This window comes from Sesamum indicum, linkage group LG7, assembly GCF_026168435.1.
Source record: "Sesamum indicum cultivar Baizhima isolate 11 linkage group LG7, ASM2616843v1, whole genome shotgun sequence".
Taxonomy (NCBI): domain Eukaryota; kingdom Viridiplantae; phylum Streptophyta; class Magnoliopsida; order Lamiales; family Pedaliaceae; genus Sesamum; species Sesamum indicum.
Genome location: NC_142663.1, coordinates 13,172,597 through 13,195,738, shown reverse-complemented (window position 1 = coordinate 13,195,738; position 23,142 = coordinate 13,172,597). Strand labels below are relative to the sequence as shown.

General features: G+C 35.4%; 4 protein-coding genes across 11 annotated transcripts; 1 reads left to right on the top strand and 3 right to left on the bottom strand.

The window, feature by feature from the left end:
• Window positions 1-428: 428 nt before the first annotated feature.
• On the bottom strand, window positions 429-1,786 carry LOC105166762 (protein yippee-like At4g27745). 2 transcript variants are annotated; one of them, XM_011086233.3, is made up of 3 exons: window positions 1,738-1,786; window positions 1,524-1,623; window positions 429-887 (listed from the first exon to the last, which is right to left on the bottom strand). In XM_011086233.3, the coding sequence occupies exons 2-3, from the start codon at window positions 1,614-1,616 to the stop codon at window positions 663-665; spliced, it is 318 nt and encodes a 105-aa protein (XP_011084535.1). In that variant the 5' UTR covers window positions 1,617-1,623; window positions 1,738-1,786; the 3' UTR covers window positions 429-662. The 2 variants fall into 2 exon arrangements, with proteins under 2 accessions (XP_011084535.1, XP_011084536.1); XM_011086234.3 differs by lacking the exon at window positions 1,738-1,786 and having other exon boundaries at window positions 1,524-1,731.
• Window positions 1,787-2,520: 734 nt separating this feature from the next.
• Window positions 2,521-9,312, top strand: LOC105166763 (RNA-binding protein 1). 5 transcript variants are annotated; one of them, XM_011086237.3, is made up of 7 exons: window positions 2,524-2,771; window positions 3,332-3,453; window positions 3,561-3,798; window positions 3,863-3,924; window positions 4,008-4,089; window positions 6,627-6,746; window positions 6,851-7,150. In XM_011086237.3, the coding sequence occupies exons 1-6, from the start codon at window positions 2,681-2,683 to the stop codon at window positions 6,728-6,730; spliced, it is 699 nt and encodes a 232-aa protein (XP_011084539.1). In that variant the 5' UTR covers window positions 2,524-2,680; the 3' UTR covers window positions 6,731-6,746; window positions 6,851-7,150. The 5 variants fall into 5 exon arrangements, with proteins under 5 accessions (XP_088738593.1, XP_088738592.1, XP_011084540.1 ...); XM_011086236.3 differs by having other exon boundaries at window positions 2,525-2,771; window positions 6,864-7,150; XM_088882467.1 differs by lacking the exons at window positions 6,627-6,746; window positions 6,851-7,150 and adding an exon at window positions 8,210-9,312 and having other exon boundaries at window positions 2,521-2,771.
• Window positions 9,313-9,657: 345 nt separating this feature from the next.
• On the bottom strand, window positions 9,658-14,055 carry LOC105166764 (uncharacterized). 2 transcript variants are annotated; one of them, XM_011086240.3, is made up of 9 exons: window positions 13,676-14,055; window positions 12,438-12,582; window positions 12,190-12,358; window positions 11,478-11,748; window positions 11,034-11,299; window positions 10,746-10,961; window positions 10,399-10,501; window positions 10,078-10,178; window positions 9,658-9,944 (listed from the first exon to the last, which is right to left on the bottom strand). In XM_011086240.3, the coding sequence occupies exons 1-8, from the start codon at window positions 13,824-13,826 to the stop codon at window positions 10,114-10,116; spliced, it is 1,386 nt and encodes a 461-aa protein (XP_011084542.1). In that variant the 5' UTR covers window positions 13,827-14,055; the 3' UTR covers window positions 9,658-9,944; window positions 10,078-10,113. The 2 variants fall into 2 exon arrangements, with proteins under 2 accessions (XP_011084542.1, XP_011084541.1); XM_011086239.3 differs by having other exon boundaries at window positions 9,658-10,178; window positions 13,676-14,054.
• A 2,854-nt stretch (window positions 14,056-16,909) lies between these two features.
• Window positions 16,910-21,895, bottom strand: VPS26A (vacuolar protein sorting 26A). 2 transcript variants are annotated; one of them, XM_088882876.1, is made up of 12 exons: window positions 21,720-21,895; window positions 21,393-21,440; window positions 21,183-21,257; window positions 20,676-20,750; window positions 20,492-20,548; window positions 20,262-20,306; window positions 19,874-19,985; window positions 19,158-19,224; window positions 18,543-18,587; window positions 18,277-18,332; window positions 17,718-17,893; window positions 16,910-17,572 (listed from the first exon to the last, which is right to left on the bottom strand). In XM_088882876.1, exons 3-12 carry the CDS (start codon window positions 21,226-21,228, stop codon window positions 17,382-17,384), a joined length of 870 nt encoding a protein of 289 aa, XP_088739002.1. In that variant the 5' UTR covers window positions 21,229-21,257; window positions 21,393-21,440; window positions 21,720-21,895; the 3' UTR covers window positions 16,910-17,381. The 2 variants fall into 2 exon arrangements, with proteins under 2 accessions (XP_088739002.1, XP_011084543.1); XM_011086241.3 differs by having other exon boundaries at window positions 20,492-20,564; window positions 21,720-21,894.
• Between the last annotated feature and the right edge of the window lie 1,247 nt (window positions 21,896-23,142).

Genomic DNA, 23,142 nt, shown 5'->3' with positions numbered 1-23,142 from the left:
ATCATAAAGAACACATTATAGGTCCCATGTCCTTATTTTATTTTAATATTTCATAAGTTTCTTTTTAGAATACGATACCACATCTTTTAAATCTGAAAAAAAAAATTACAACATGTATGAACTTGTAAGATCTTATTTTTACTAGACTTAGCGAAACACCCTTTTATTCATGAATATATATTATATTTTAGGATAAATTACAACGGGCTTCTACAAGATTTGTCATAATTATAAACACTTTATTGTTGTTGAAAAATTACAGATATCCCCTTAGAATTAACGCCTGCAATGGGCTGCCACAAGGAGATATTTGTTAGACGATCGTTAATAACAGATGGGGCATTTGTAGTTTTTTAAACAATGAAGGGGTAGTTGTTGTTATAGCAAACTTCACGGAAGCCCGTTTTAATATTTATTGCCAGTTAAAATAATTCAATATCATATTTATTTCAACAGGAATATATTACAAGCAAACTCGTTCAAACATACTAAACAGAACGTCAGTAACCACCAACAACAACACATATCAGCTTAAATCAACAAGTTCCAAAATAACAAAAATAAGTAAACGACAGGTAAAAACGTGCATCTTACGTCCGGAGAAAAACAAGAAATTTACTTAAATATATTTTTCATAATATATAAATGCACTTCACTTGGCCTCAGTATTCTTTCACAATCTTGGACTTCTCCACAATGTATCTCCCCTCCTTGTATTTCTCTCTTGCATCAAAAGCTCTCACATAAGTCCACCCCATTTCCTCCCCACATTTGCTGCAGAATATGTTAGCAATTGTGTAGTAACCAGTCATCAGTTGTTTGTCCTCCTTTGCCCCAACCACAATGTTCATTGCGTGCCCAAACATATATGCTTGCCCAGTTTTTGCCTACAATAATAATCAAAATAATTAATTAGAAGCTTGCAAATTAAATTAAATTAAATATTTGATTTTAATAATTACAATATCAGGAGTTATAGAACAATTGTCAATTGAGTTCCGTGAAAAAATAGGGCATAACTTTTATCATTGATTATGCTGTGAAATTAAACAAAATTAAATATTTCATCAATTTTCCTAACAATGTCTTAATTACAATTATCTCTATTTGTTTGATAATACAAATACCACTTTGGTACTAACAGTTGTATAGTAAATATTTTTTCGTGACAACTCATTATAGAGGGTATTTATAATTTATTAAACGATCACTAATTTTAAAGGATATTTGTAATTTTTTAAACAACAACGAGCTATTTACAATTATAACAAATTTTAAAAAAATTATTATAATTTACCCTTACAAGTTCTTCCTCCTTTTCCTTTTGGGGGTAAATTCTTGAATTAAATGAATTTCCAACAATAAATAATGGATTGATTCCCAGTTTGAGCAAGCAATAATTTGGATGTCACCAATTTAATTAATTATTTCACCACATCCAAGTAATATACATATATATAATATTTTTGTGATGGAAAACACAACATATATTCCTAAATAAATAAAAAAGATTGAAAATTCACCTTAAAAGACTTGGAAAGTAGATCCTGATGTAGAGCAATAGGGTTCCTGCAGTTTCTGCAGCTGTAAATTGGGCGGCCTGTCATTTCCCCCATTTTTCAACTGAAATATATATATCAAAATTATTAATTAAGACAATGAAAAAAGAAATATATAGAAGTGGGAGAGTAGTTGATGCTCTGCCGAGAAAGAAGAAGCGCAGAAGCAGCTGCGAACCTCAAGAGAGGATGACTTTAGTTGAAGAAAAAAAGCCAAGGCCTTGACTTCAAGACTTGGTGTAAATAAAAAATAATAATTATATATATTATATCAATATTAATAATTTGAGTAATACATTCATATAATAATAATTTCAATATACTTATATATTTGATGTGGCTTAATACATGATTAAGAATATTGTATGAGCTCTTTAATCTTAATTTTTAATAAATAAAAATACATTTATGATTTTGTTATTATTTCACTTTCCTTGTATATAATTGGCGTTTTTCTTCCCAAAGTATAATGATCTGTTTATATAATTTTAAATTCTAATAGTTTGATGGCTTTTTCGGTCATTGTTATAAAATGAAAATTTTATTATTCTAATATCTTAAATTACGTCTTAATTAATTATTTTAAATACTTTAACAATTTATTTCTAAAATAAGATTAAATATCGTTAAACTCTTAAAATATTTTATAAGATGTAAAAGCTTATAAAATATTTTAAATAAGTTTAATATGAGTTTGTAAAATAGTACATGTCAGAACGATCAAATCTGATTTAAGTAGAAAAGTGGGACCATAATTATAAAAACATAGGTTAAAACTATCAAATTTGGGGTATTTGTATACTTTAATATGTGGATTGAAGTTCTTAATTTTAATTCAAAATAGGAAAATTTATATAAGGTTAAAATAAAAATTGATAAAATGAAACTTGGAAGGGTAATAAAACCAGAAAAGGAAAAGGAAAAAAAAAATAAAAATTGTAAAGGGTGCTTTTTTGAGTTGGCGGATACATAGAAAAGCTGAGCTGTTACGTTTGCTCAATTTCTTTCGTTCCTGCTCTAATTCTTACTTCTGTTCGATAAAAAATCAGAACCCAAAAACCCTAATCAACCGTATAGACTTTCTTTACTTCGCTTCTTCTCTTAATTCATCGTGAATACTCATGGCGGATGCTTATTGGAGGTATAGCGACGGCAGGCAGCAGCCAGCGGCCCTTACTCCTCACGTGGTGAAACGGCCCCGTTCCGACTATGGTAATTCTCTGTTCAATTATCGATTGATCTCTGGAGTTATGTATGAGGCGAATCCTGTGAATTATTTTGGGTGCGGGTGAGAAGGTTTGGGGTTTTTTTTAATTTTATTTTATATTTCGTGTTGGTAAAATTGGGGTTTAGAACAAGCTAGCATTTTGCGAGAATGATGTTTTAAGAATAAGTAGTGAAGTGCAAATTGATTTTATTTAGCTTAATTTGTTTGAATTGGTTGGGTGAAGTATTTAACCTTAGTTGAGATATGTTGGAATGTAGGTTAAATTAATGGGTAAATTATAATCTCTAGGAGTTTGGTTGTGATTCAGTCATTTAACGGCTGCTTGATTTGTGATTTTATTTTATTTTAACAAAGTCTCATTTTCGGATATGCTAAAATGCATTCAAACAAAGGAGCATTAGCATAATTGGGGGTTTGTTAGGTTTCACATAGTGATTCGCGTTTTCATGTTTCTGATCAGGGTTATCAATTGATGACTTTGGATGCATATGTGAACCATGTTTCCCTTTATTGGTTTGTCAACTGATTTACCTTAATTATGTAGAGATCCCTAGCAGGCACGACTTGTCTGGCTACTATGCCCGTGAGGATGATAGGGGAGGATTGCGCGTTATTAGAGATACTGACTCCATTAATGCATCATATGATCGCTACCTGCGCAGCACGGTATTCACTTTGTCAGTTGTTTTCAAATTTGTGGGGATTAATTGGTTCATTTGTCAGGCTATATTTGCTGTATGTGAATGTTCAAAAATATTGGTTTAATGTACCAGCAAATGCCATCATATGGTGGTGACTCAGGAAGATCTATGAGCAGTGGACTTGGTGGACATCATCATGTTGATGATCCACGTGTCATGGCAGTGGGAGGATCAGAACCAGCAGCAAGTACAAAAATCCGGTCTATTGGGGTAGAAGCAGTGCAGCCAGAAATTTCACTTCCTCCCGATGCTAGCAGCACGTTGTTTGTAGAGGGCTTGCCTGCGAATTGCACTCGCAGGGAAGTATGCCGTATCCTTTCTGTTGTATAATGTGTATTTTTCTGCTAGTTTTGTTGCTTTAATTTGGTTTGCAGATATATTTCGCCCATTCGTAGGATATAAAGAAGTAAGGCTTGTAACTAAAGAATCAAGACACGTAAGAATGTGTTTGATCATAGAAGTTATATGTTCTAGCTGTGTTTTTACTTTAATGATAATGCCTGAAATTAACCTGTGCAGCCTGGGGGTGATCCACTAGTGCTTTGCTTCGTTGATTTTCAGAGTCCAGCTCATGCAGCCACAGCGATGGATGCTTTACAAGGTAAGGTTGGCCCATGATTCAATGTTGTTTCCAATGCAAAAGCACTTTTGACTTGGAAAGGATTGGTCTGGTCCTCCTTTTGTTTCCCAATAGATTAGTTGGATTCATTTCAATTCTCTGTGAATGCAGAATTCGTAAAAAGAGTAATCCTTTGTTTTTAATCGTCATATACTGTGTGTGAGAACAAAGATTCCTTGATCTTTTGGGGCAATGGAACTTGATGGGGGTTGTGGGATATCAGCTTCCATTGAACAACTTGAATATAGTTAGTAATGGCCTGCTATGGGGCAAATGACGAATGGTGTGAGGCCAGGGCCATTCTTCCCCAATCTGTTTCTCATGAACAATTTGGCCATAGTGCAATGACAATTGGCTTGGGCTAGAGCAGTTCTTAACAGGCCAAAAGCCATTCTTCAGTGCCTTTTTTAAGGCGCGTGGTACACCCATGGTGCTTTCTTTTGAAGAGAGACCAGTCAGTCGGATTATTTTGATAGAAAGGGGGGAAGAGCTAAGAAGCCTCTCAACAGCTGCTCCAGTGTTTCTCTCTTAGCATGTATACCTTCCACTTCCGTCTTTTTTCTTTCCCCAGGCTCGGTTTTGCTCTTTTCCTTTTTATTTTTTCCTTTGCCTTCCCATTCTTTTTGCTAGTCCGTTTTGCTCTCGTTTTTCTTTTTTCTGTTTTTGTTTTGCTTTTATAATTTTTGCAAATTTTCATATTGTAAGTATTGAATTCGAGTTAAAACTTTTATATTGCTAAACTATTGAAAATATTGTTAAAAGTATGTGAGTCTATTGCTGAAGTATTGCTCGCATAGCACAAAGAATTTTACTTTGCTGAGATAAATGTCCATATTGGTTAAATAAGAGCTGAAATTGATCGGATTTAATTAAATAATGGCTGAAATTTGTGTGACCCAAGTTCTCTTCTTCGTAATCTTTATATTTGTATAGCAGTACTTTTATCGAAAGCCACTAATACCAAAAGCATAAAATTTACTTATGCAATTGCGCAATTCGCTTCAACAACACCCGCCGTGTGCCATGCCCCATGGCTCTGGGGCACTTTTGCACTGTGGTACATTGGCCTTAAACAACTATGAACTTGGCATCATTACCAATCTGTCCAGACAATTGTTAGTTTCATTTGAATGGGACCGAAAGCATGATAAGTCAATGTGGCTGGCAGAAGACTGTCATTTGCATGAGTGCTTACTCCTCTCTCAGTACATTTCTCAAAAGGTCTGGCTTGTGTAGTGTGGATTCCTCCCCAACTAAGAAGACATCTACTCTGAATTGCCACACATGAAACTGAGCACAATGTTGCCAAGAAATAGCCCACTTGTCATTTTTGACTGATTCTTGGTCCTAACTCCTTACCTAAGCACTAGAGGTGGATAGAGAATTAGGAATATCTCAATTGTTTTCGTGGTTATTGCGAGTCTTGTGGAATTATGAAAATCGTGATGATTGTATGCATTATAAGGGTACATCCAGTGGAATGGAAAAAATAAGGAGTGAAATTGCGTAGCATTAATGGGGTGTCGTGACCTTTTTGAGACTAAGTTCAGAATTTGACAGGAGTTCTAGGTCACTACTTCATGAGTTGGAGTATGTATTCTGGAAAGTGAAATATGGATCTTGGTTTGAAGTTTCTCGGTTCATTATCTAACTTTTTCCATCAGAATAAGGAACATGCTCTAGAGAATGTTAGGCTTCTGTATACCTGGAACCAGATAATGAACTTTGGTATATAGATCACCTGTCCAAGTTGGACATGCATCTCCCCTTTTCACTTGGTTGTGCCTTCCTCTTTATTTCTGGGGAAACTAGAATATTGAACACTTCTCTACAGTAACTAAATGGAGCTGAAGCTTTTGCGGGTTTTGATTTAGTTTAGCTGTAAGTATCACGAATCAGCCTTCATTACAGCAGAAAGAAAAGTGTTGGATGCACTTGGTTCCTCAAAGGAAAAGTTTGTGTTTCCTTGGGTAAACTGAAAATTAGCTTTGATTGGGTGGCATCATATTATTCTGTGGTTTTGGTGTGGCCATTACAATTGATGCTCAGTAAGAAATTTTCATAATATAGCTTGTCCCTGAACTTCAACATTGATGCTAATGGGTGCATCAATATTTTGTTACGGGTGCCAAAAGCCATTTTATCTTCATCTAATTATTTTGAAAAAGGATAAATTAGATGTAAATACTCTAGGTTTAATTTGAAACTAGAGATTACTTGATGAAATCTCATCCTGTGTCAATTTGTTGCATTATGTAGCAAGAAAACAAGGATATTATGAAACTAATATCCCCATTTACGTTTTCTAGAAAAGATTGTATTGTTCTAGTACCTATAATTTACTGATTCTGTTGTTCAATATAACAACTATTTAATTGATCAAATGGGCACTCAAGAAGTTAAAATAGTGAAGTGAAAATGACAACCCCTGACACAATCTGTTTTCTGACATCTCTGGTTTTCCATAATAATTCAAAGCGACAGTTGGGACCATAAGATAGTCGAGCTAAATGTTGCAGGTTATAAATTTGATGAACATGACCGTGACTCAGCTCACTTAAGGATTCAATTTGCTCGCCATCATGGTGCAAGGTCAGGGGGCGGGCATCGTGGGAAACGTTGATATTATGGCTTGACAGGTGACAAATACTATCTGTACAGGCTTGAACGTTTATTGTTAATGGCGATTTCGGTTTTACTGAAAGTTACCATTGGTCAACAAATCGCTCTGAACGTGAAACAGCGCTTCTTTGTAGGACCTACTGAGTGAGGAGATCATGAGTTGTGTGTACCAAAGACTTGGAGTTTCATGAAATCTTTGCAGACTGCTTAAGACTCAGTGGGTTTACATCAACTGCAGGGATACATGTTTGCATTTAGAGCTGTTTGCCTTTCCCTTCCCTTTAGTTTATTGCTAGAGTACAGTGTTGTCACCGTATTTGAAAACTATGTAATAAGTGCTGGTAATTTGGAGGCTACCTTGTGTAACTGCTGGTGTGATGGTGAATTATCAGCGTAAGATTATCATTTTGTTTGCATTACAGATTCCTTGGTTTTTAGACATGTTGCTTGTCCCTAGGGGGCAACTAGTGGATTGGGCTCAAAATCTCCTACTAGAGGTTTTGGGTTCGAACTCGGGTGAGTGCATAACTGAGATGTGTGTGTGTGTGTTTGATGTCCTTTTTTGAAGGAGGTTCTGCTCACTCCTGTTCCCGCCCAGCTCGCTGTAGTTAAAAGTGGATTTCGCTTCTCGCACTCTCTTTATGTGGTTTTGGAACTTTCTTTAACTTACACAATTTGGGCGAATCTGTGGTAATCTGCGTCTTAACTATTTTGGAATACACGTATGGATGCGGTTTTACCTTTATGTCTCCATGTAGGCTTTAATCTTTTGTTTTACAAAACAGGAAATTTCAAGAATCTCTTGTTTAATTAATATTCTACCATACTTGACTGAGGACTCAATCAAATCTATAATTTCCCGTATTTCATGCTAATTCTGCATCATGCTGATCTGCTTGCTTTTTCCCCCTTTATTTTAAGTAGTGGTGTAATGGGGATTAAGATCTAGGTTGCCATAATCAGAAAATTATATTAGGATTGCCCCCAAATTCTAGGATTTCTTTGGGAAACCTTAAGTTTATTTTATTGTTTATTTTATTGAGTTTTGCAGTCTTGATGACTAGTTTATCTCAGCACTTAAAAACCTAAATATTATGTTCATTGATTTGAGGGTTGTAAATGCTGTATGGTGGAAGGTATTTTGAAATGAGTTGGTGGTATCTTCCATTTGTGGTCTCTTTCCTTTACTGTTTGCGATTAAGATTAATGACCTCAAGGAGGTCTTGTTTTAGTCGAACAGCTCTCAGCTTAACTTTCCTTCTGGGCTAATCTCAGAAAGATTTCCGTTTTCCCAATACACTACTTTTCAAAGCGCTTCTGGTTAACCGTCCTGTCTCATTCCTGTTGCTGTATGCTTCGTGCAAAGCAGCATTTCACCTTTTGGATTCCAGCCATGAAAAACCAAGACATTTATTAAAAAATTTGGGGTATCGTTGGACGGGTGACTTTTTATTTCTGTGTCTTCATCATCTAGGTACAGTTGGTTGTCACCCACGGAGAAGCCATGATGCAGCATTCCTGCAGCTGACCATGCCCCATAGCTCAAGAAATCCCCCCTTTTCTGTGGATTCAAACTAGTAATTTCTGCTTAAGCAGTTGACAGATTCAGTTGTGGCAATACTAAAGTTCTTGTAAGTTGTTGAGGTGTTGATTCCATTAGAGATTTTGCTGAGATAGGAAAAGGGAAACCTCTGCGATTGTCGGGTGAAGTCTCTTAGTGGTGGTTGTATGATTTCATATGCTACAGTTGAGGCATGCCTATGTATTTCCCTAATGATGTCCCGGTATTTCGTACGAATTATACCAAATGGTCCTTCACTAGTTTATTTGTCATACAAAGAAAAGCAAGCATAGATTCTGAGAAGTTCTGACCGTTCAAGGTCTAAGTATGGTGTATGGCATTATGCAGAATTTCCTTATTGGAAGCAGAATTACTGGCATTTCCTTATTGGAAGCAGAATTTGAACCTAGTTGAAGTTCTTATGAAGGTCTTTGTGTGGGGTAACATTTGCTTATTTCACTGTTGTTGCTTCGATATATACACAATTTGCTTTGCCGGTGTTTTGGGATTGGCGTGCTCTTTTCTGTGCATTGGGAGCACAAGTTTACCCCATTGACTTCTGGTAAAGGGCTTTATGAGAAGATTATCTGCTTATAGTTATTAAACTGAACATGTCTGTAGGTATGTCTTAGGTGTTGCACGGTTATAGTTTCTGTTGTAAATCGAGCAGAATGATCTTTTCCTAATTCTTCTTTAAGAGAGCATTTATGGGGATCGTGAAATTTCTAAAGAAACCAGAGCTTTTGTTTGAGACTATATGTGAATGCTGCCAAAGATAGGTAAGGGCTGAGGAATTGAAGGGGGCAGGAGGCATTGGAGGAGGAAGCGATAAGAAGTTGTTTTCGGCCTTCTGAAAGTTGAGTTTGGTAGTAAACTAGTTTCCATTCCAAGACTTGACATGTAGCATTTCTTTCTACAAAGCTGGTGATTTGTGAAAAACTTGTAATCTTTGTTCATCATGTTGGATCTATAATAGCAGAATGGCATTATTGCTGTTATTTATTTGTTGTTATGCTGTGAAATTACTGCTGTTATTTTATTTTGTTTCTCTTCTTGTCTTTCTTGTACTTATCTCTGCATTCCAAATGAATCCAATGAACATATCCCTCTACGTTCAATAGAAGGTATTTGATTTGTGGAGAAAAAAAAGGTTTAACTTGTACATGATGTGAACAGACAACTCAAATAAAAAATATATGTTCTTTCCTGAGATAGTTGGTCATTCAATAAAGAGAAAACTGTACGACAAGAATGACTTTAATTGTAAGAGAATAAGAAATAAGGTAGATGGGGACTCTAGCCCTTTGCGAATAAAGATGTCGAAATATGTGGCTGGCTGTGAGCGCACAAAAATCATCTGCTCAAGATTAACGTTAAATATAGAGGGCATGACCGTCTTAAAAATCTTAAAAGAATATGCTTATGGCGTTACACTCTTACACTAAGAATAGATAGTTAAAAAATATGCCTCCAATACAAAAAACTAAGGGCCCTTTGTGGGGCGGCCGAGATCAAGGAAACAAACAGACATTTCAGAATTATGGAAAGAAAATTGGCTATCCTTACAGGACAGGAACAGTCAGATAGATGCTAGCTAGCATGTTCCAGAAAACCCCTTCAAGCACGCAGATAAGACTTCCTTTCCCCATCTTCGCTGCATAGCCGGTTTAACTTTATGGTAATTTTTGTGACAAGTCAAAATTAATTAATTGTATTCGTCGACTAGACAAGACGGATGGTGATGCGCTTTACTGATTGTGGCAATAAATAGAAAGATGAGAAACAACCTCCATTAGAAATCTTCAACCAGTTGAAGAAATTGTTCAAGCAGCATCTAGTTCTTCATCCTCAGCATCTTTCTCCTTCAACATGGTCCATTCCTGTGTCTCTGAAGAAACAGGGGGCAGGAAACAGACACATTAGAGAAGTGCGGGCATTTTTTCTCGAGGATGTTAAACTACCAACTCTCAATAAGATTACAAAATTTTAGACGCTACGGTAGTCTTTGGAATATAGAAGACACGAAACTGTTTGTCAAAATCATATTAACGAGATTAGGAAGTAGATAGATATAATCAAGTATCGGGCATAGGAAACAAATCACTCACTTGGCTTGTCCGCAATTGCTGCGAGCCGTCTCTGAAGAACCGAGGCCATGAAGAGGAAGATGGAACACATACCAAACATGACGGTAATGGGGAATGCATTGACCTACAAGCGTGCAAAAATTATTAAGCTCCAGCCATCAGACTACAGTAAGGGATTTACTTCATCAAGCTTGTTATCATCCAGATGGCATAATCAAGTAAACTATGTAAACAATGCAAGCGGAAAAGAGAAAAATGAGGAGACATGGGGGTTTAGAGAAGTCATGTGAAAGAGAGAAGGAATACGAATTAAGCCAACAGCTATTCATGCAAAGGGTAAATATATACTGAAGATGAAGTGGCCGTACATTATAAAGGACGATGCAAACAAAGATGTTTAGCGGGATTCGGAAGAAGTTCATGATGGTGCTTCGAGCCTCCTCAGGGATGTATTGGGATCTCATCTTCATAATGGATGGCCAGAAAATTCCTACACAAGCTTCGAAAGTACAGAAGCCAAGAAGTTGAAGGCAGCCTGCAAATGAGATGCCACCCCCTTTCACCGTTGGAGTAACTACCAAGAACTGAAGCGATAAGAGTCAGATATCGTCCATCAAGATAAATTCAAAGAAAGAGAGAAGAGAACCTGAACATACATTTGTCAATATTGGAAGCAAAAGAGATGCAGAAGAAATAACAAATACAATCTGCATGTAGCTCTCCACTTTAAGCGAGTTGCGAGCCAACAAGCGAGCAGCGATTGAGCTCCCCAACATTGAGGCCAACATGAAAGTTGCAAAGATAAAACCATGAGGAATCTCTTCATCATTTGGACTCAGAGCAGGTGTCCAGAGGAACACAAATGTATACATCGAACCTTCAAAGAGAGATTGTATAGCACCAAGCAGTGCAATCTTCTCATCTGCCAATAAAAATCAGTATATGAGGTTCCATTATATTATTCACCTCATATTTCCAGGTATTAAATGAACATTCAAGAACCTATAACTGCTAAATCTCACTTCCTCTATACTGTGGCAGTGCTGCCGAAAGATCTTTAGTCAGTAGAAGATTTACACTTTTAGAGGATCAACAAATACCTGATGCAATTGCTACAGCCGCACCCTTGAATTGAGTAAGCAAGTCCTTGTTCTCTGAAGGGTCCCCGTAGTTTTCAGTCCAAGATGATAATATTACAGCCATCCCAATTGCTAGGAATATGGCAGCAGCATCAAATGGTGATACAGGCCCAAGATTCAAGGAGTCAACTAGCAGGTTTCCAAACAACCCCGATAGAATAGCAATAAGACCATTGCCAAGGAATATAGCCTTGGAGAAAGTTAATGAGAGCCACTGCTGATCAAAACCCCTCTGCAAATGTATGTGTTGTATCCATGAGTTCAATCAATAACTATAAACCCATCCATGTCTGTAGTTTACAAGAAAGAGAAGCAAAATGGGATTGCAGACATTACATTCCATCTTATATTACATTTTCTACGTTCAGTATCAGCAAACTGAATCTTTTTACAACTGCAAAAGGAAAAAGTTTATCCTGAAACCGGACTCTAGTAGTTTGTGTTCCTAGGAGCACACAACAAATAACTGAACAGTCCAAAAATGTTTGCCCCACAATATCACAACTCGTGAGATATAAAATGCAGATCAAAACATCTCCAGCATATTTGAATGTGAATCATATTCTACATAATGGCATAGAGGACAGCGACAAGCTAATGCATACGCATATAAAATACCAGATTCAGAAGTTAGGCAAATAGCTGTAGTCATTTTCGTGTAAGGTCATCTAACCTTGAAGTGTTCTGCCACAAGCCATGACTCAAATGCAGAGAACAAGAGAGAAGTGGCAATACCACCCAAAACACGTCCAATCATCAGTACTTTGTACTGAGGAGAATGCTTGGTGATGCAGCTCAGTATATACGTGATGCAGTAAGTAACACATGCTCTCTTACGCCCCCTACAATTTCAGAATGGAACTCAATGAGCAGAATTTCAGTCTGAAAATTAAACAAGGTTATTTGAAGAGGGAAACTCACTGTTTATCTGCTAGAGATCCAACAATGGTTCCAAATAACATGGAAGACCCAAAGCCAGCAATGAAGAGCTGTCCGATTTCACCTTTCCCAAAACCATAAGTACTGTAAAGGTAGTAAACATATGGACCTTGCAACCAGTCACCCGCTGTTTGTCACAGGGGAAGCAATTATCAGAAAAAGGAAAATTTAATATTTACACATCCCTCTAAGAACTAAAGAGAAAATTGCCCAGAGGGGTTGAGCTTTCTTCAAAAGGCAAAAATGCTCAAAGTTTTATCTGGTGACATGAAAAAATGATTTGACAGAGTGATGTATATTGCATTAACTTAGAATTGATTGCCCTTCATTCATGTACTGGATTTACTAGGCTATAAAATACAAAGGGAGTATAGAAATGGGAAATGAAGCCCCTCATAAGCCAATATAGGTTGCAGTTTTGATATTATAGCAAAACCAAGAACAGAAAGCACATGATGTCAGGATTACCGACTTAATAACTTAGATACATAACTTTTTATATATAAATGCTCAATGTGTTATATCTTAACAGATAAGGTTCATATAAAGCCTTATAAAACGTTGAAATAACATCTAATGACATAAGAAAGCAGAAAAGAGAAACAAAAGCACAAGCAACTACAATTTTAAACTTCAGGTATTTAATTCAAAGCAGAAACACTGTAAAATAGGAACAACATAAAAGAAATTTGATTCGTAGGAGCATACTCTCCTCGCAGTCCGCAGCGCACTACATAATGGCGCAGCTTACAAGCTGCATATGCATTCTACCACTAAAACAAAAAAGGATAATTAACTTCACTTATGTTGGATCACTCTCAGCAGACAAACATAACAAGGATGGATCTAATCCAACATAAACAATAACCTCAAAACTTCTTTCAACCATTAATGAAGTCACGTTCACAAACATCAGATCCAACCAAGAGCACTTCAATCCCATAATTTACCACCAGATCACACACAAGGGCTACAATAGACATAAAACAGCACCCTACTTTACTACATCATCTTAACATTGGATCTAGAACCTATCGCAGGCTAACAAAAAATTCGTACAATTATAATGTCACATACTTTATACTCGTACTTCCCATCAAAATAGAACAGCAAAACTACACTCATTTTCCGACCTCAAATCAACTAGATCAATTAAAAATAGACACACATTCCCGAATCGAACAGCGCCAGATCTGAGATAATCTCACAATTTTACCTACCCATCATGAGAGAATAAACGAGCAAGTAATTGTTCTTGAAGGAATTGAATGCCGACGAAGTATTAATCCGATCTTTGTTACTCTTACTCAGCTCCAAGGCCGCCACCACCGCCGCCAACGCCCCAAACACCATATAGTAAAACAACTCCATTTTCCCCTAAACCAACACACAATCGTTTCTCCTTTTTCTCGCAGAGAGAGATCAGAAAGTGCAAATTCTCTCTGAGATATTTCTGTATCCACTCACGGAGCTATGAGATATGTATATATATATGTACACACATATACACACAATAGAGTGTGTTTGTGTGTAGGTAGGTAGCTAGCTAGCAAATACGGACGCGGTTTTGCTTATGCTCTCGCTCTTGGAGTGGCGTGTGAGTGATTGTGATTTTTCACTTTGTTTGATTGATTGTGTGCTTACGCCACTGTCCCCCGTGACACGTGGCTAATTCTGGTCTGTCCGATTGGTGTCGGTGGTTAGACTTTTAGCGAGGCTACAAATGGATCTCGGGCGGGGAGTGCCGGTCATGGATTTTGAGACCTGTGGATCTAAACCGTCCAATTCTGTTTGTGGGGCCATCTTTCTATGGGCTTTTTGGGCATTATCCACTCAAGATTAGTCAAGGCCATTAATTACTTGATTATTGTATTAATTTCAAAATAAACATAACTATCTAATTTAAATTAATTTTTTTACTTAAATTAAAATAAAATAGGTGTATAAGTTCCAAATATGAAACCACACATTTGTTTTCATTTTAAAATTTTCCACTTATTCATCAATAATAATCTATATTATTTATTAAGTGTGAGGAGAGTAACCACATTTGATTACAAAAATATACATTGAGAAAAATATCCTTAATCATTTAGCTTTTTCTATAAATTTAAAATCAAGAAAAATTATTTAAGAAATATCATATTGATTATTTTTATTTTTATTTTTATATAATTAAATAAAAAATAAATTATGTGCATGCATAGAGTCTGATAATAATTTATTCCTATATGTTGAAGCCACCGCACTAGATTTTTTTCTTTTTTTTAAAAATATATTGATACCTAAAGCAACTAATATCACATCATGAAATATACATTTTAATAATCTTTCTAAATCAATTAATAATTTCAAAGCAAACAAAGAAATACACACATATATATATATATATATATCTAAAGTAGACTAAACACTTATATTTTATACAACTCAAAATTCACCATCTATTAATTATGAGACCTCAATCTTACCAATCAAGTATGGGATGATTCAAGAGTAGTAAATTAGAAACCATTGGGAGATGAAATCGAAAAAGAGGATAGATGTGTCTAAATATATTAATAAAATGCGAAAGAGAAATCAAACCGGGTGTATAGATAGGAAATGGGGGGTGAGTACTACGAGAGTAGGCAGCAAAGAAGTGCATCACATTGATAGTGAGAATGGAGAGCTAAGACCTACCACGATTTACTTGTCCGATGCCCGCCCATACATGTGTTTGCCTTGAATTTCTAAATGGATGGGGACTCAACATCATAACTCTTTCTCCTAAAACAAATAACTAGTCCAGTCCAGGACCATCCCCATTGCCTCAACTATCAATCTAAATAACCCACATTTGGGGGTCACCATCCATGTTTTTAGCCCGTAAACATCATTCAAATAAGCATCTCATGTTGATTGCAGACAATGAACTTGTATAACTTGTAAACTGAAAAACCTCCTTTCTGCAACAATTTTTATAGCTTTTATGAAGTCAGAATGTATATAAATACTAGCAAAATCGCAAGTCCCATCACAACAAGATCCAAACTATATTATGTATTGTATTCAAATCTTGTTTTATACTCATTCATGTAATATTTTCAATCAGACGTTCTTGATGGAAGTAGTTGTTGTATAAATAGATGGATGTGCAGTAATCATAATCTGTAAGACAAAACCCATTCTAATATTTGGAATATATAGATTAGGACCCCATCTCACGAAAGGAATAGTAGTGTGGAAGTGTACCGACAGAGAGCAATATTCTTGTTTTGGAAGTCTAGTCTGCCTCTCCCATTGACGTGATACAAACGACTTCACTCCGTACTTCATTAATAAATGCTACCTGCTAAGACCTATCTACTTACTACCTCTATTTAACAAACCCAAATTTTGATCGCAAGTACGAAATTGAATTTAATCAAAGGAAATCTCTATCTTCTTGTCATTATTTTAAACAAGAAAAGTAACGTCCCGCGTTCATAATTATTAAAATAATAACAGATCTATAGTTGTAACGAGTTTTGAAGTGAATGTAGATCTCGTAAACCTCGGTTTGCGTTGTAGAATTTAATGCTGGTGTCCAATCGTTGCATTCATTATACAAGAATGGGTCCATTACATCAATACTTTTGTGTTTATATTTTACATCCTCAAAATGTGTATTTATATTTTAGTAAGAAGTGGGGGATAATCGTGTAATTAAACCAATCCCCAGGCGCAGTGATGTAACTTATGCTAAAGGAAATGCATGAGATCAAATGACTTCTACATGGACTATGGATTCGACCGACAACATGGACATGCAAAGGGAGTCTCTCCTTGTGTTACCACAGAGCAGAGAGGCATTATACACCAATTACTGCCTCCTAATTGACTCAACGGCAAAAGCATCATATTGTCTTCTAATTAAGGCTCCTTCACCTTGTGAAAAAACAGAGCAGGCCTCAATGGCCCGATTCACAAACTTAGAGGAGACTGTGATATTGTACCGGACAATTACTACATCATAGACCATAAAATAACCAAGCAGACAACTGAATTAATTAAGGGTGATTATGCATATAGCATGCTGCTTTCACAGAGAGCCAACGAACTTTGGATCACGATTTACAATTATTGCATGTTCTGAATGACATCAAATGATCAAGTGCTATGCAGGTCCCGACAAGGACTTAATAAAGAGTACGAGAACACCAGCTGAGATTAAACTCGAGACTAACAAAAGCATAACCAAGTTGTTGAGATTTCTTTTTTTAAAGGAATATAACATATTTCACTAATAAATCAGAAGAGAACAAAGAAATCATCAGAATTCTCTCTAGCTGAAATTCTTTTTTAGGAACTAGACTAAAAGGTTCATACTTGGTCGAGTAGAACTCATGAAATCAAGTTGAACAATTTCAAGCTCAATCGAAAATACAACAAAAGTTTCAAAAAATAGGTTTTTCATAAAACAAAGTCAGATATTAACCCTAAGGATGAAGAAATCCATTGCATACCATCACAAAGTTAGTGTAAAGCTTCATCATAAACACAAATGAAGTAAGAAAGAAGAGGCAAACATACACAGCACATACAGGAAAATATCATTGAAGAAAAACTGGCAAAACCTAACACTAAAAGGACTTGAACCAAACCTCAATGAGTAGCAGTGAGAATACAGAAGAACCGATCCCGGCAAAACACAATGGCCTGTGCTCAGGCAATCATCATAATCTCATAATTCATTCCAAAACCAGCCAGATCTCTGGGCAGCCCATGTACAGAAATCCTTCCTGTATTCTGTGTATCTTGTATCAAAGATGGCCTAACTGATGAGAACAATAAGAAAAAGCTGTTCTTGTCCTTCACAGTAAATAGGATTGCAGTTTGTCTCACACAAGAATCCTTAGAGGTTGGAACTTTATATAGCGTCAGAGGCAGCAATCTTCAAACGGTTCATAAGGTAGCTTCGGATGTTTCTCCAAGCCGATACATTGTGATTTCCTGTTGCTTGAAATATCGACGATCCTCTTCATCAACAAGTACAAGGTTCAAGTAATATTTCACGCTAAATTTGTTGTTGATGTTTCGATATGTCGGAGTTAGCTCATAGGGGCTTAGGAACAATCTGATTGGAATTGATTCGCCTGTTAAAGCAAGTGCTTATCAAGTAAATCATCTTGGTTATCAAATTATGATACATTTAACAGCTGATAGCAACAGCCAAAAGTTGTTTGTAAGAGCATATTATACACAGGCATGTTGTAAAGTAAAGAATAGTTCTTAGCGTACCTCTGACTGGAGCACCATCCATCAGTTCAAACTTTGCAAGTGTCTCTGTCTCAACATGGGTGTTTGACCCTGATCCCGTTGATTCTCTGCGTCTAATCTCGAGATCCATATTTTTAATCTTGATTCTTACAAGAAGAAAATATATTTTGCCAATAATAACATCTTTCAGATGATACCTAGATATTGAAAACTCCAATCAGCAGCATTCTTATCAACATCTAAAAACTCCAATATAAGAGGGCAAAACACACTATGAAAACAAGAACTATTTGATAAAGAAAGGGTTTTCAGATCCTTCAGAAGGTATTTAATGATACTACTTCTATACATCAGCCAACCAACAAAGGAAATAGCCTACAATAGACCTAGGTTGGAATAACCCCACAGGAAATAGCCTACAATAGAACTGGGTTGGAATAACCCGAACGACGCAACATAATTGAGTATAAACAACCAAAAGCAAAGGCATTTGTATTTCACATTTTTCAAATACCATAATTCAGTTGTGCGCCAAAAGAGTGGTAAATCAGAGTTAAATTAGACAAAGGTGGTAACTTACTTGCTCTTATTGTACTCAAACTCAATATGAAGGCAGTCTTCAATTCCAACTTCCATCTTACAAATACAAGATAAAAGATTACTGACATATTTTATATAAGGAAAAATATAAGAGAAATTAATCTACTAGACATGTGCATAATGTATCATAAACCACAGGTGAATCATGGTTTCATACATCCTCCCTATCATTTTCACTTGACAAAGTTGCATAACTATGGCATAGCACACCAGTAATGTAACAGGTAAATAAGAAACAAAAAATACCTTGATGCTGTTGTTGATTGATGGAGGAGGGCTATAATTTCGAACCTGATCCATGAAAGACAATGGTTAAATCAGCTTGAATAGATTAGAGCAACTCAAACTCATCGGAATCATGATATAAAGTTTGAATGCAAAGAGAAATACACCCTCCCCAAAAGGGATCACAGCAAGAAAATATAGATAATATAAGCTAGTCCATGCCATAATCACTACTTCTTTTTTAGCATAAAACTAACCAGGTTCTATTGAAGTACTGGGTATGTTAGAGGAGTAGCTGAAGAAGTGCCAGTTCTAAGTCCTTAAGTAACAGACAAAGTTTAATGATCCACTGTAATGATGTCTCTAAGTATACATAAAGAGGAATCTATACTTCAATAGCAATGGTGAAAAATGTAAAGCTCTCACAGTATATTGTGGCAATTATGTAAAGATTCACATCTAAGAAAATAATAGTATGCATATAATTCTTAATTTTACATCAAGATCTAAATTAGTGATCTAATTAACAAACATTCAAAAGAAGTGTGGACAGTGTTACAGGTCCTCAAGATGCACAAGACATCCAATTAGGATAATATGCATGTTCTCTAGAGGGTAATAGAAGAAGGGTTTTACCACAAAGTCTTGATACTGCACTATGCTGCCAGCATAACCCCGACTTATTGTCACTTTTAGGACATACCTGAAATGCGCACAAAAGTTCCAAAATGATATTTAACATTTGACACTTGAAAGACGACATATCAAATACAAAAGCCAGAACATGCAGAAAATGCAAATACTGGACACAATTTCTATATTTGTACACATTGAAATCTATGTTTTGCAACAGCAATGATTTGAGAGCTTTTTGACAAGCAAAAGCTTCAATATCATTTTATACTGAGACAATGAGACTCCTTAGATATCCAGGAAAAATTCCACACAATCTGAAACCAACATCAGAATACATTCTCCAGAAGTTACTCAGAACATCCAGGGATGCCATATGATCATCAATATACAACACAACTCGGATAGTTTAAGAAACATAAACTTTAAGAAACTAAAATCCCAGGTCACATCAACCGAAGCCATTCTCTATTCCTAGTAGTTAGAACTTTTAACCAAGACCGCTATAAAAGAGGCTATTAAGACTCCAGCGGATTCTCAGGATGCCTAACCTTGCCCAAAAATTTTGAAACAGATCTCTTCCTTTAGTTCATCTTGTGCTTCCTCAAAGCAGGAACAAAAAGTAAAAGCATGGGCCATGGATCTCTTTTGCAAGTAGATGAACAGCAAAGACAAGAGTGTATTCTACGGATCTATTTAGGACACACTGAGCAACTCACCTTAGCCGCACATTTACCCCATTGTATGTCTCATATGGCATCTCGACGGTAGAGAATTCAAATGGAAATGTTTTTCTTTCATATATTTCTCCAGGAACATCCAGTTCGCGAACTATTACAAGAAAAAAAAATCAAATATATATCAAAAAGAGAAAAAGTCCTGCTCACGAGCATGCGACATTATCGCACAGGACACTGCATACATGATGGTTAAAATTGAAATTCTCTGAAATGGATGATAAAATTTAATAGTCAGCATTATGCATTATAAAAAGTTCAAAAGCTACATACATAGCACACAGCAAGCAAGTATACAGCTTAAGCCAGAGACATATTGCATAGCAAGCTGGTCTTGCTTCCAGAAGATTGATAAATTATTTGTTCTTACCCAGAGAAGTGAAGTCATAGAAGTTGCCTCTGTCAAAGTACATTTCTGCAAACAAGAGAGAATGTTGAGAAACATACAAGCAGAAGCCTATGTGGTGAATAGCAGTATTCTTTTTCAAAATTTGATATATTTGCCGCTATGTCATTTCTTTTCGGTTATGCAAAAAGAAGTCCAGCTATAAATGTGATTTGAAGATCAAGCAGTGATCTCATAATACAACTCGTACATACCTATCTGGCCAAGAAGCTCAACTTTGATTCCATTGTGTTCAACCTTCTTCCCTGAAACTGGTTCAACAGAAATCTGAAACGATGACACATGATGTGCATCACGATGATTAAACAAATCTTTACTTAACAATGATCTTCAGCCCTAAATTGGTAAAGGTAATATCTGTGGCACAATATGATATACCTTCCCAGATATCGTTTCTTGACTTTGAAAGAGTGGGACCATTACTGTTTGACCATTCTCCTTCTTCAGTGCCACCTACAGTAACATGGATTCAGGGGATATGAAAATCTTGAGCCCGCCTAGCTGTATGATAAAATTGCTCACAAGAATTTATTGCACCAATAAGCAACATAATTGTAGTTAACCACTCTAGCATTCAAAATTAACAATCAAAAAACAGTACCTAAAGTTACTATCACTGTTCATGCACACCACTAAGTATCAGAAAAATGCACCATTGCTCACAGATATACAACTATACACAGCTCAAAAGCAAATATGGAGCGTTTTTTAACATTCATTCCGAACCCATCCCTCGATGTACTGCAATTTTCCATATTATACCTTTTGAGATAAAGCAATTAATAAACTGGCTACCTGATTAGATTGAAAAATCAAGGCACCCTTGGTGTGTTACTTTGACCCAAAAGAGATTCTAGAAGTTCAGCAAAAACAATAAAAACAAACCTGCTTTCGAGATTTTCCATCCGAAAATGTAACTGAAATGTTGCATGCCGGCTTAAAAGCACCAATTATATAATTCTGAAAAACAAAAGTTGACAATTTATTTCATACTAAAAAGTCAATTAAGGCAGATGAAATAGAAATTTAGAAGCAGGAATAAAAAAATAGTAATAATAATAACAAAATCCCTAACAGAAAACGTTGAAACATTACCATTGCTGAAATTTAACCCTAATTCAATCAAACCCCAAACAGGAACACCTGCAACAAATTTCGTCCACAGTTCAAGCCCCAATTTTAACAGCATATGAACGAACAATTACAAAAGATCGCAGCCAAAGAACATAAGCACCACTAAAGCTTAAACTGCAATACATTACGTCTCTTGAATAACATAAATGTAAGAATCCAATAACATAAATGTAAAATTCCCACTTCAAAACCCTATAACAATCCAAATCTTTTTCCAGCTCCAAATTCTAATATCATCAGAATCAGGAAAGAAATAATTGCATACGTAAATTCAAGGATTCATCTTACTTGAGAGGAGATAGAAGGTGTCTCACAGAAGATCGAAGAGCAGTGATCTGAGTCGACGACGATAAACGCGATGACTACGAGAGTTTGAGAGAGAGAAAAAACTAAACACGTTAAACTCCAAGACCTGACTGTTCAACTACGGAGTGTTTGGTTGGGGGACCAAAGGAAATCAAATTCAGTCTGTTTGTTAACTCAAATAATAGGACATTAGGACCAGATTAAATCCAATTTAGATAGAAATACCTATATATTTTTTCGAGTTCATAGAAATATTAAGTCCTACTTTAAAAATCGGAATTGAAGTTTCTTGGAAAATAAAATCATAAAACATATTTATTATATTAATATTATTTTATGTGCATTTGAGTTCAGCAGTACCATAATGGTCGAATGAGCTTCTCAAAAGTTCTAAAATCAAATGAGACGATGTTAACACTCCAATTTTTAAGTCAATAGCTTTAATTACTAAAAAAAAAAAAAATGAGATAACTTAAAATAGTATCTCCAGATAACTTATTTTGGTATTAGCTTGCATTATTTCAAATTCTTCCCATTCTTTTTTAGTAATTCAAGTTATTGACTTAAATATCGGAGTACTGACTTTTATTTTGTATGTTAATTTTTTTTCCTTTGATTTTAGAATTTTTGAGATTTTTTTTTTTAATTATTGTGTTGCTATTAAACCTTGGTACACATCAATTATAATTTTATATTTTTTTTGTAGTTATTTTTCAAAGGGATAATTACACTCCCCTCCCCTAAGGTCTGGTGTAGTTACACGTAGACCCCATGTGGTTTGAAAAATTATATTTAGTACCACTAAGTTTGCTTCCGTCTAATAAGTTAGTCCATCCGTTAGTCAAAATTTACTAAATTTATTAATATTAACAGAAAAATTGAATGAAAATTGAAATATTCGATTGATGTATTACTGACTTATTATAGGTCAAACAATTTCTTTTGGATTAAATTGTCCTTATAATGGTGAAGATATACCTCATCATATGCATTAACGCGTGAAGACATATGAAGGTAATTTGATAATAAAAAGATTTACTTGACCTGCAATAAATTAGTATTAAGTCAATTGGGAGTAAATATAATTCTTTTTTTTTTATTAATATTAGCAAATTCGTGAATCTTAACTAACAAAAGGACTTATTTATTAGATAAAAATAAACTTTAGGAGTGTTAAATATAATTTTTTAAATAAAAAATAAATTATATACAATTATATCAAATCTGAAAAAAGGAGAGTGTAATTATCCTTTTTTAAATGATTAGCTAAACAAACTACATTAAATAATTAATTGGTTGGAGGCCATACCACCTCAAGAGCCACAGGTCTCTTATTGCATGAGAATTTGTGAGGCCCAATTTTCGCCATTTGAACCATGGGGGTTTTGGAAAACTTCTATTATAT

What these genes read in the sequence shown, in the direction of transcription:
- LOC105166764 (XM_011086240.3), bottom strand. Translation starts at nt 13,826, where the DNA reads ATGGAGTTGTTTTACTATATGGTGTTTGGGGCGTTGGCGGCGGTGGTG. An exon ending in TGCTTCCAATATTGACAAAT is followed by an intron (nt 10,962 to 11,033) that starts GTATGTTCAGGT and finishes TTATCGCTTCAG; the next exon opens with TTCTTGGTAGTTACTCCAAC. An exon ending in AGCAATTGCGGACAAGCCAA is followed by an intron (nt 10,179 to 10,398) that starts GTGAGTGATTTG and finishes CTGTTTCTTCAG; the next exon opens with AGACACAGGAATGGACCATG.
- VPS26A (XM_011086241.3), bottom strand. An exon ending in AAGAAACGATATCTGGGAAG is followed by an intron (nt 20,565 to 20,675) that starts GTATATCATATT and finishes TCATCGTTTCAG; the next exon opens with ATTTCTGTTGAACCAGTTTC. An exon ending in TGCAGTATCAAGACTTTGTG is followed by an intron (nt 18,588 to 19,157) that starts GTAAAACCCTTC and finishes TTCATGGATCAG; the next exon opens with GTTCGAAATTATAGCCCTCC.
- LOC105166762 (XM_011086233.3), bottom strand. Translation starts at nt 1,616, where the DNA reads ATGGGGGAAATGACAGGCCGCCCAATTTACAGCTGCAGAAACTGCAGG. An exon ending in TACTTTCCAAGTCTTTTAAG is followed by an intron (nt 888 to 1,523) that starts GTGAATTTTCAA and finishes TTATTATTGTAG; the next exon opens with GCAAAAACTGGGCAAGCATA.
- LOC105166763 (XM_088882466.1), top strand. Translation starts at nt 2,681, where the DNA reads ATGGCGGATGCTTATTGGAGGTATAGCGACGGCAGGCAGCAGCCAGCG. An exon ending in CACTCGCAGGGAAGTATGCC is followed by an intron (nt 3,799 to 3,862) that starts GTATCCTTTCTG and finishes TTTGGTTTGCAG; the next exon opens with ATATATTTCGCCCATTCGTA. An exon ending in AGCGATGGATGCTTTACAAG is followed by an intron (nt 4,090 to 8,203) that starts GTAAGGTTGGCC and finishes TTCATCATCTAG; the next exon opens with GTACAGTTGGTTGTCACCCA.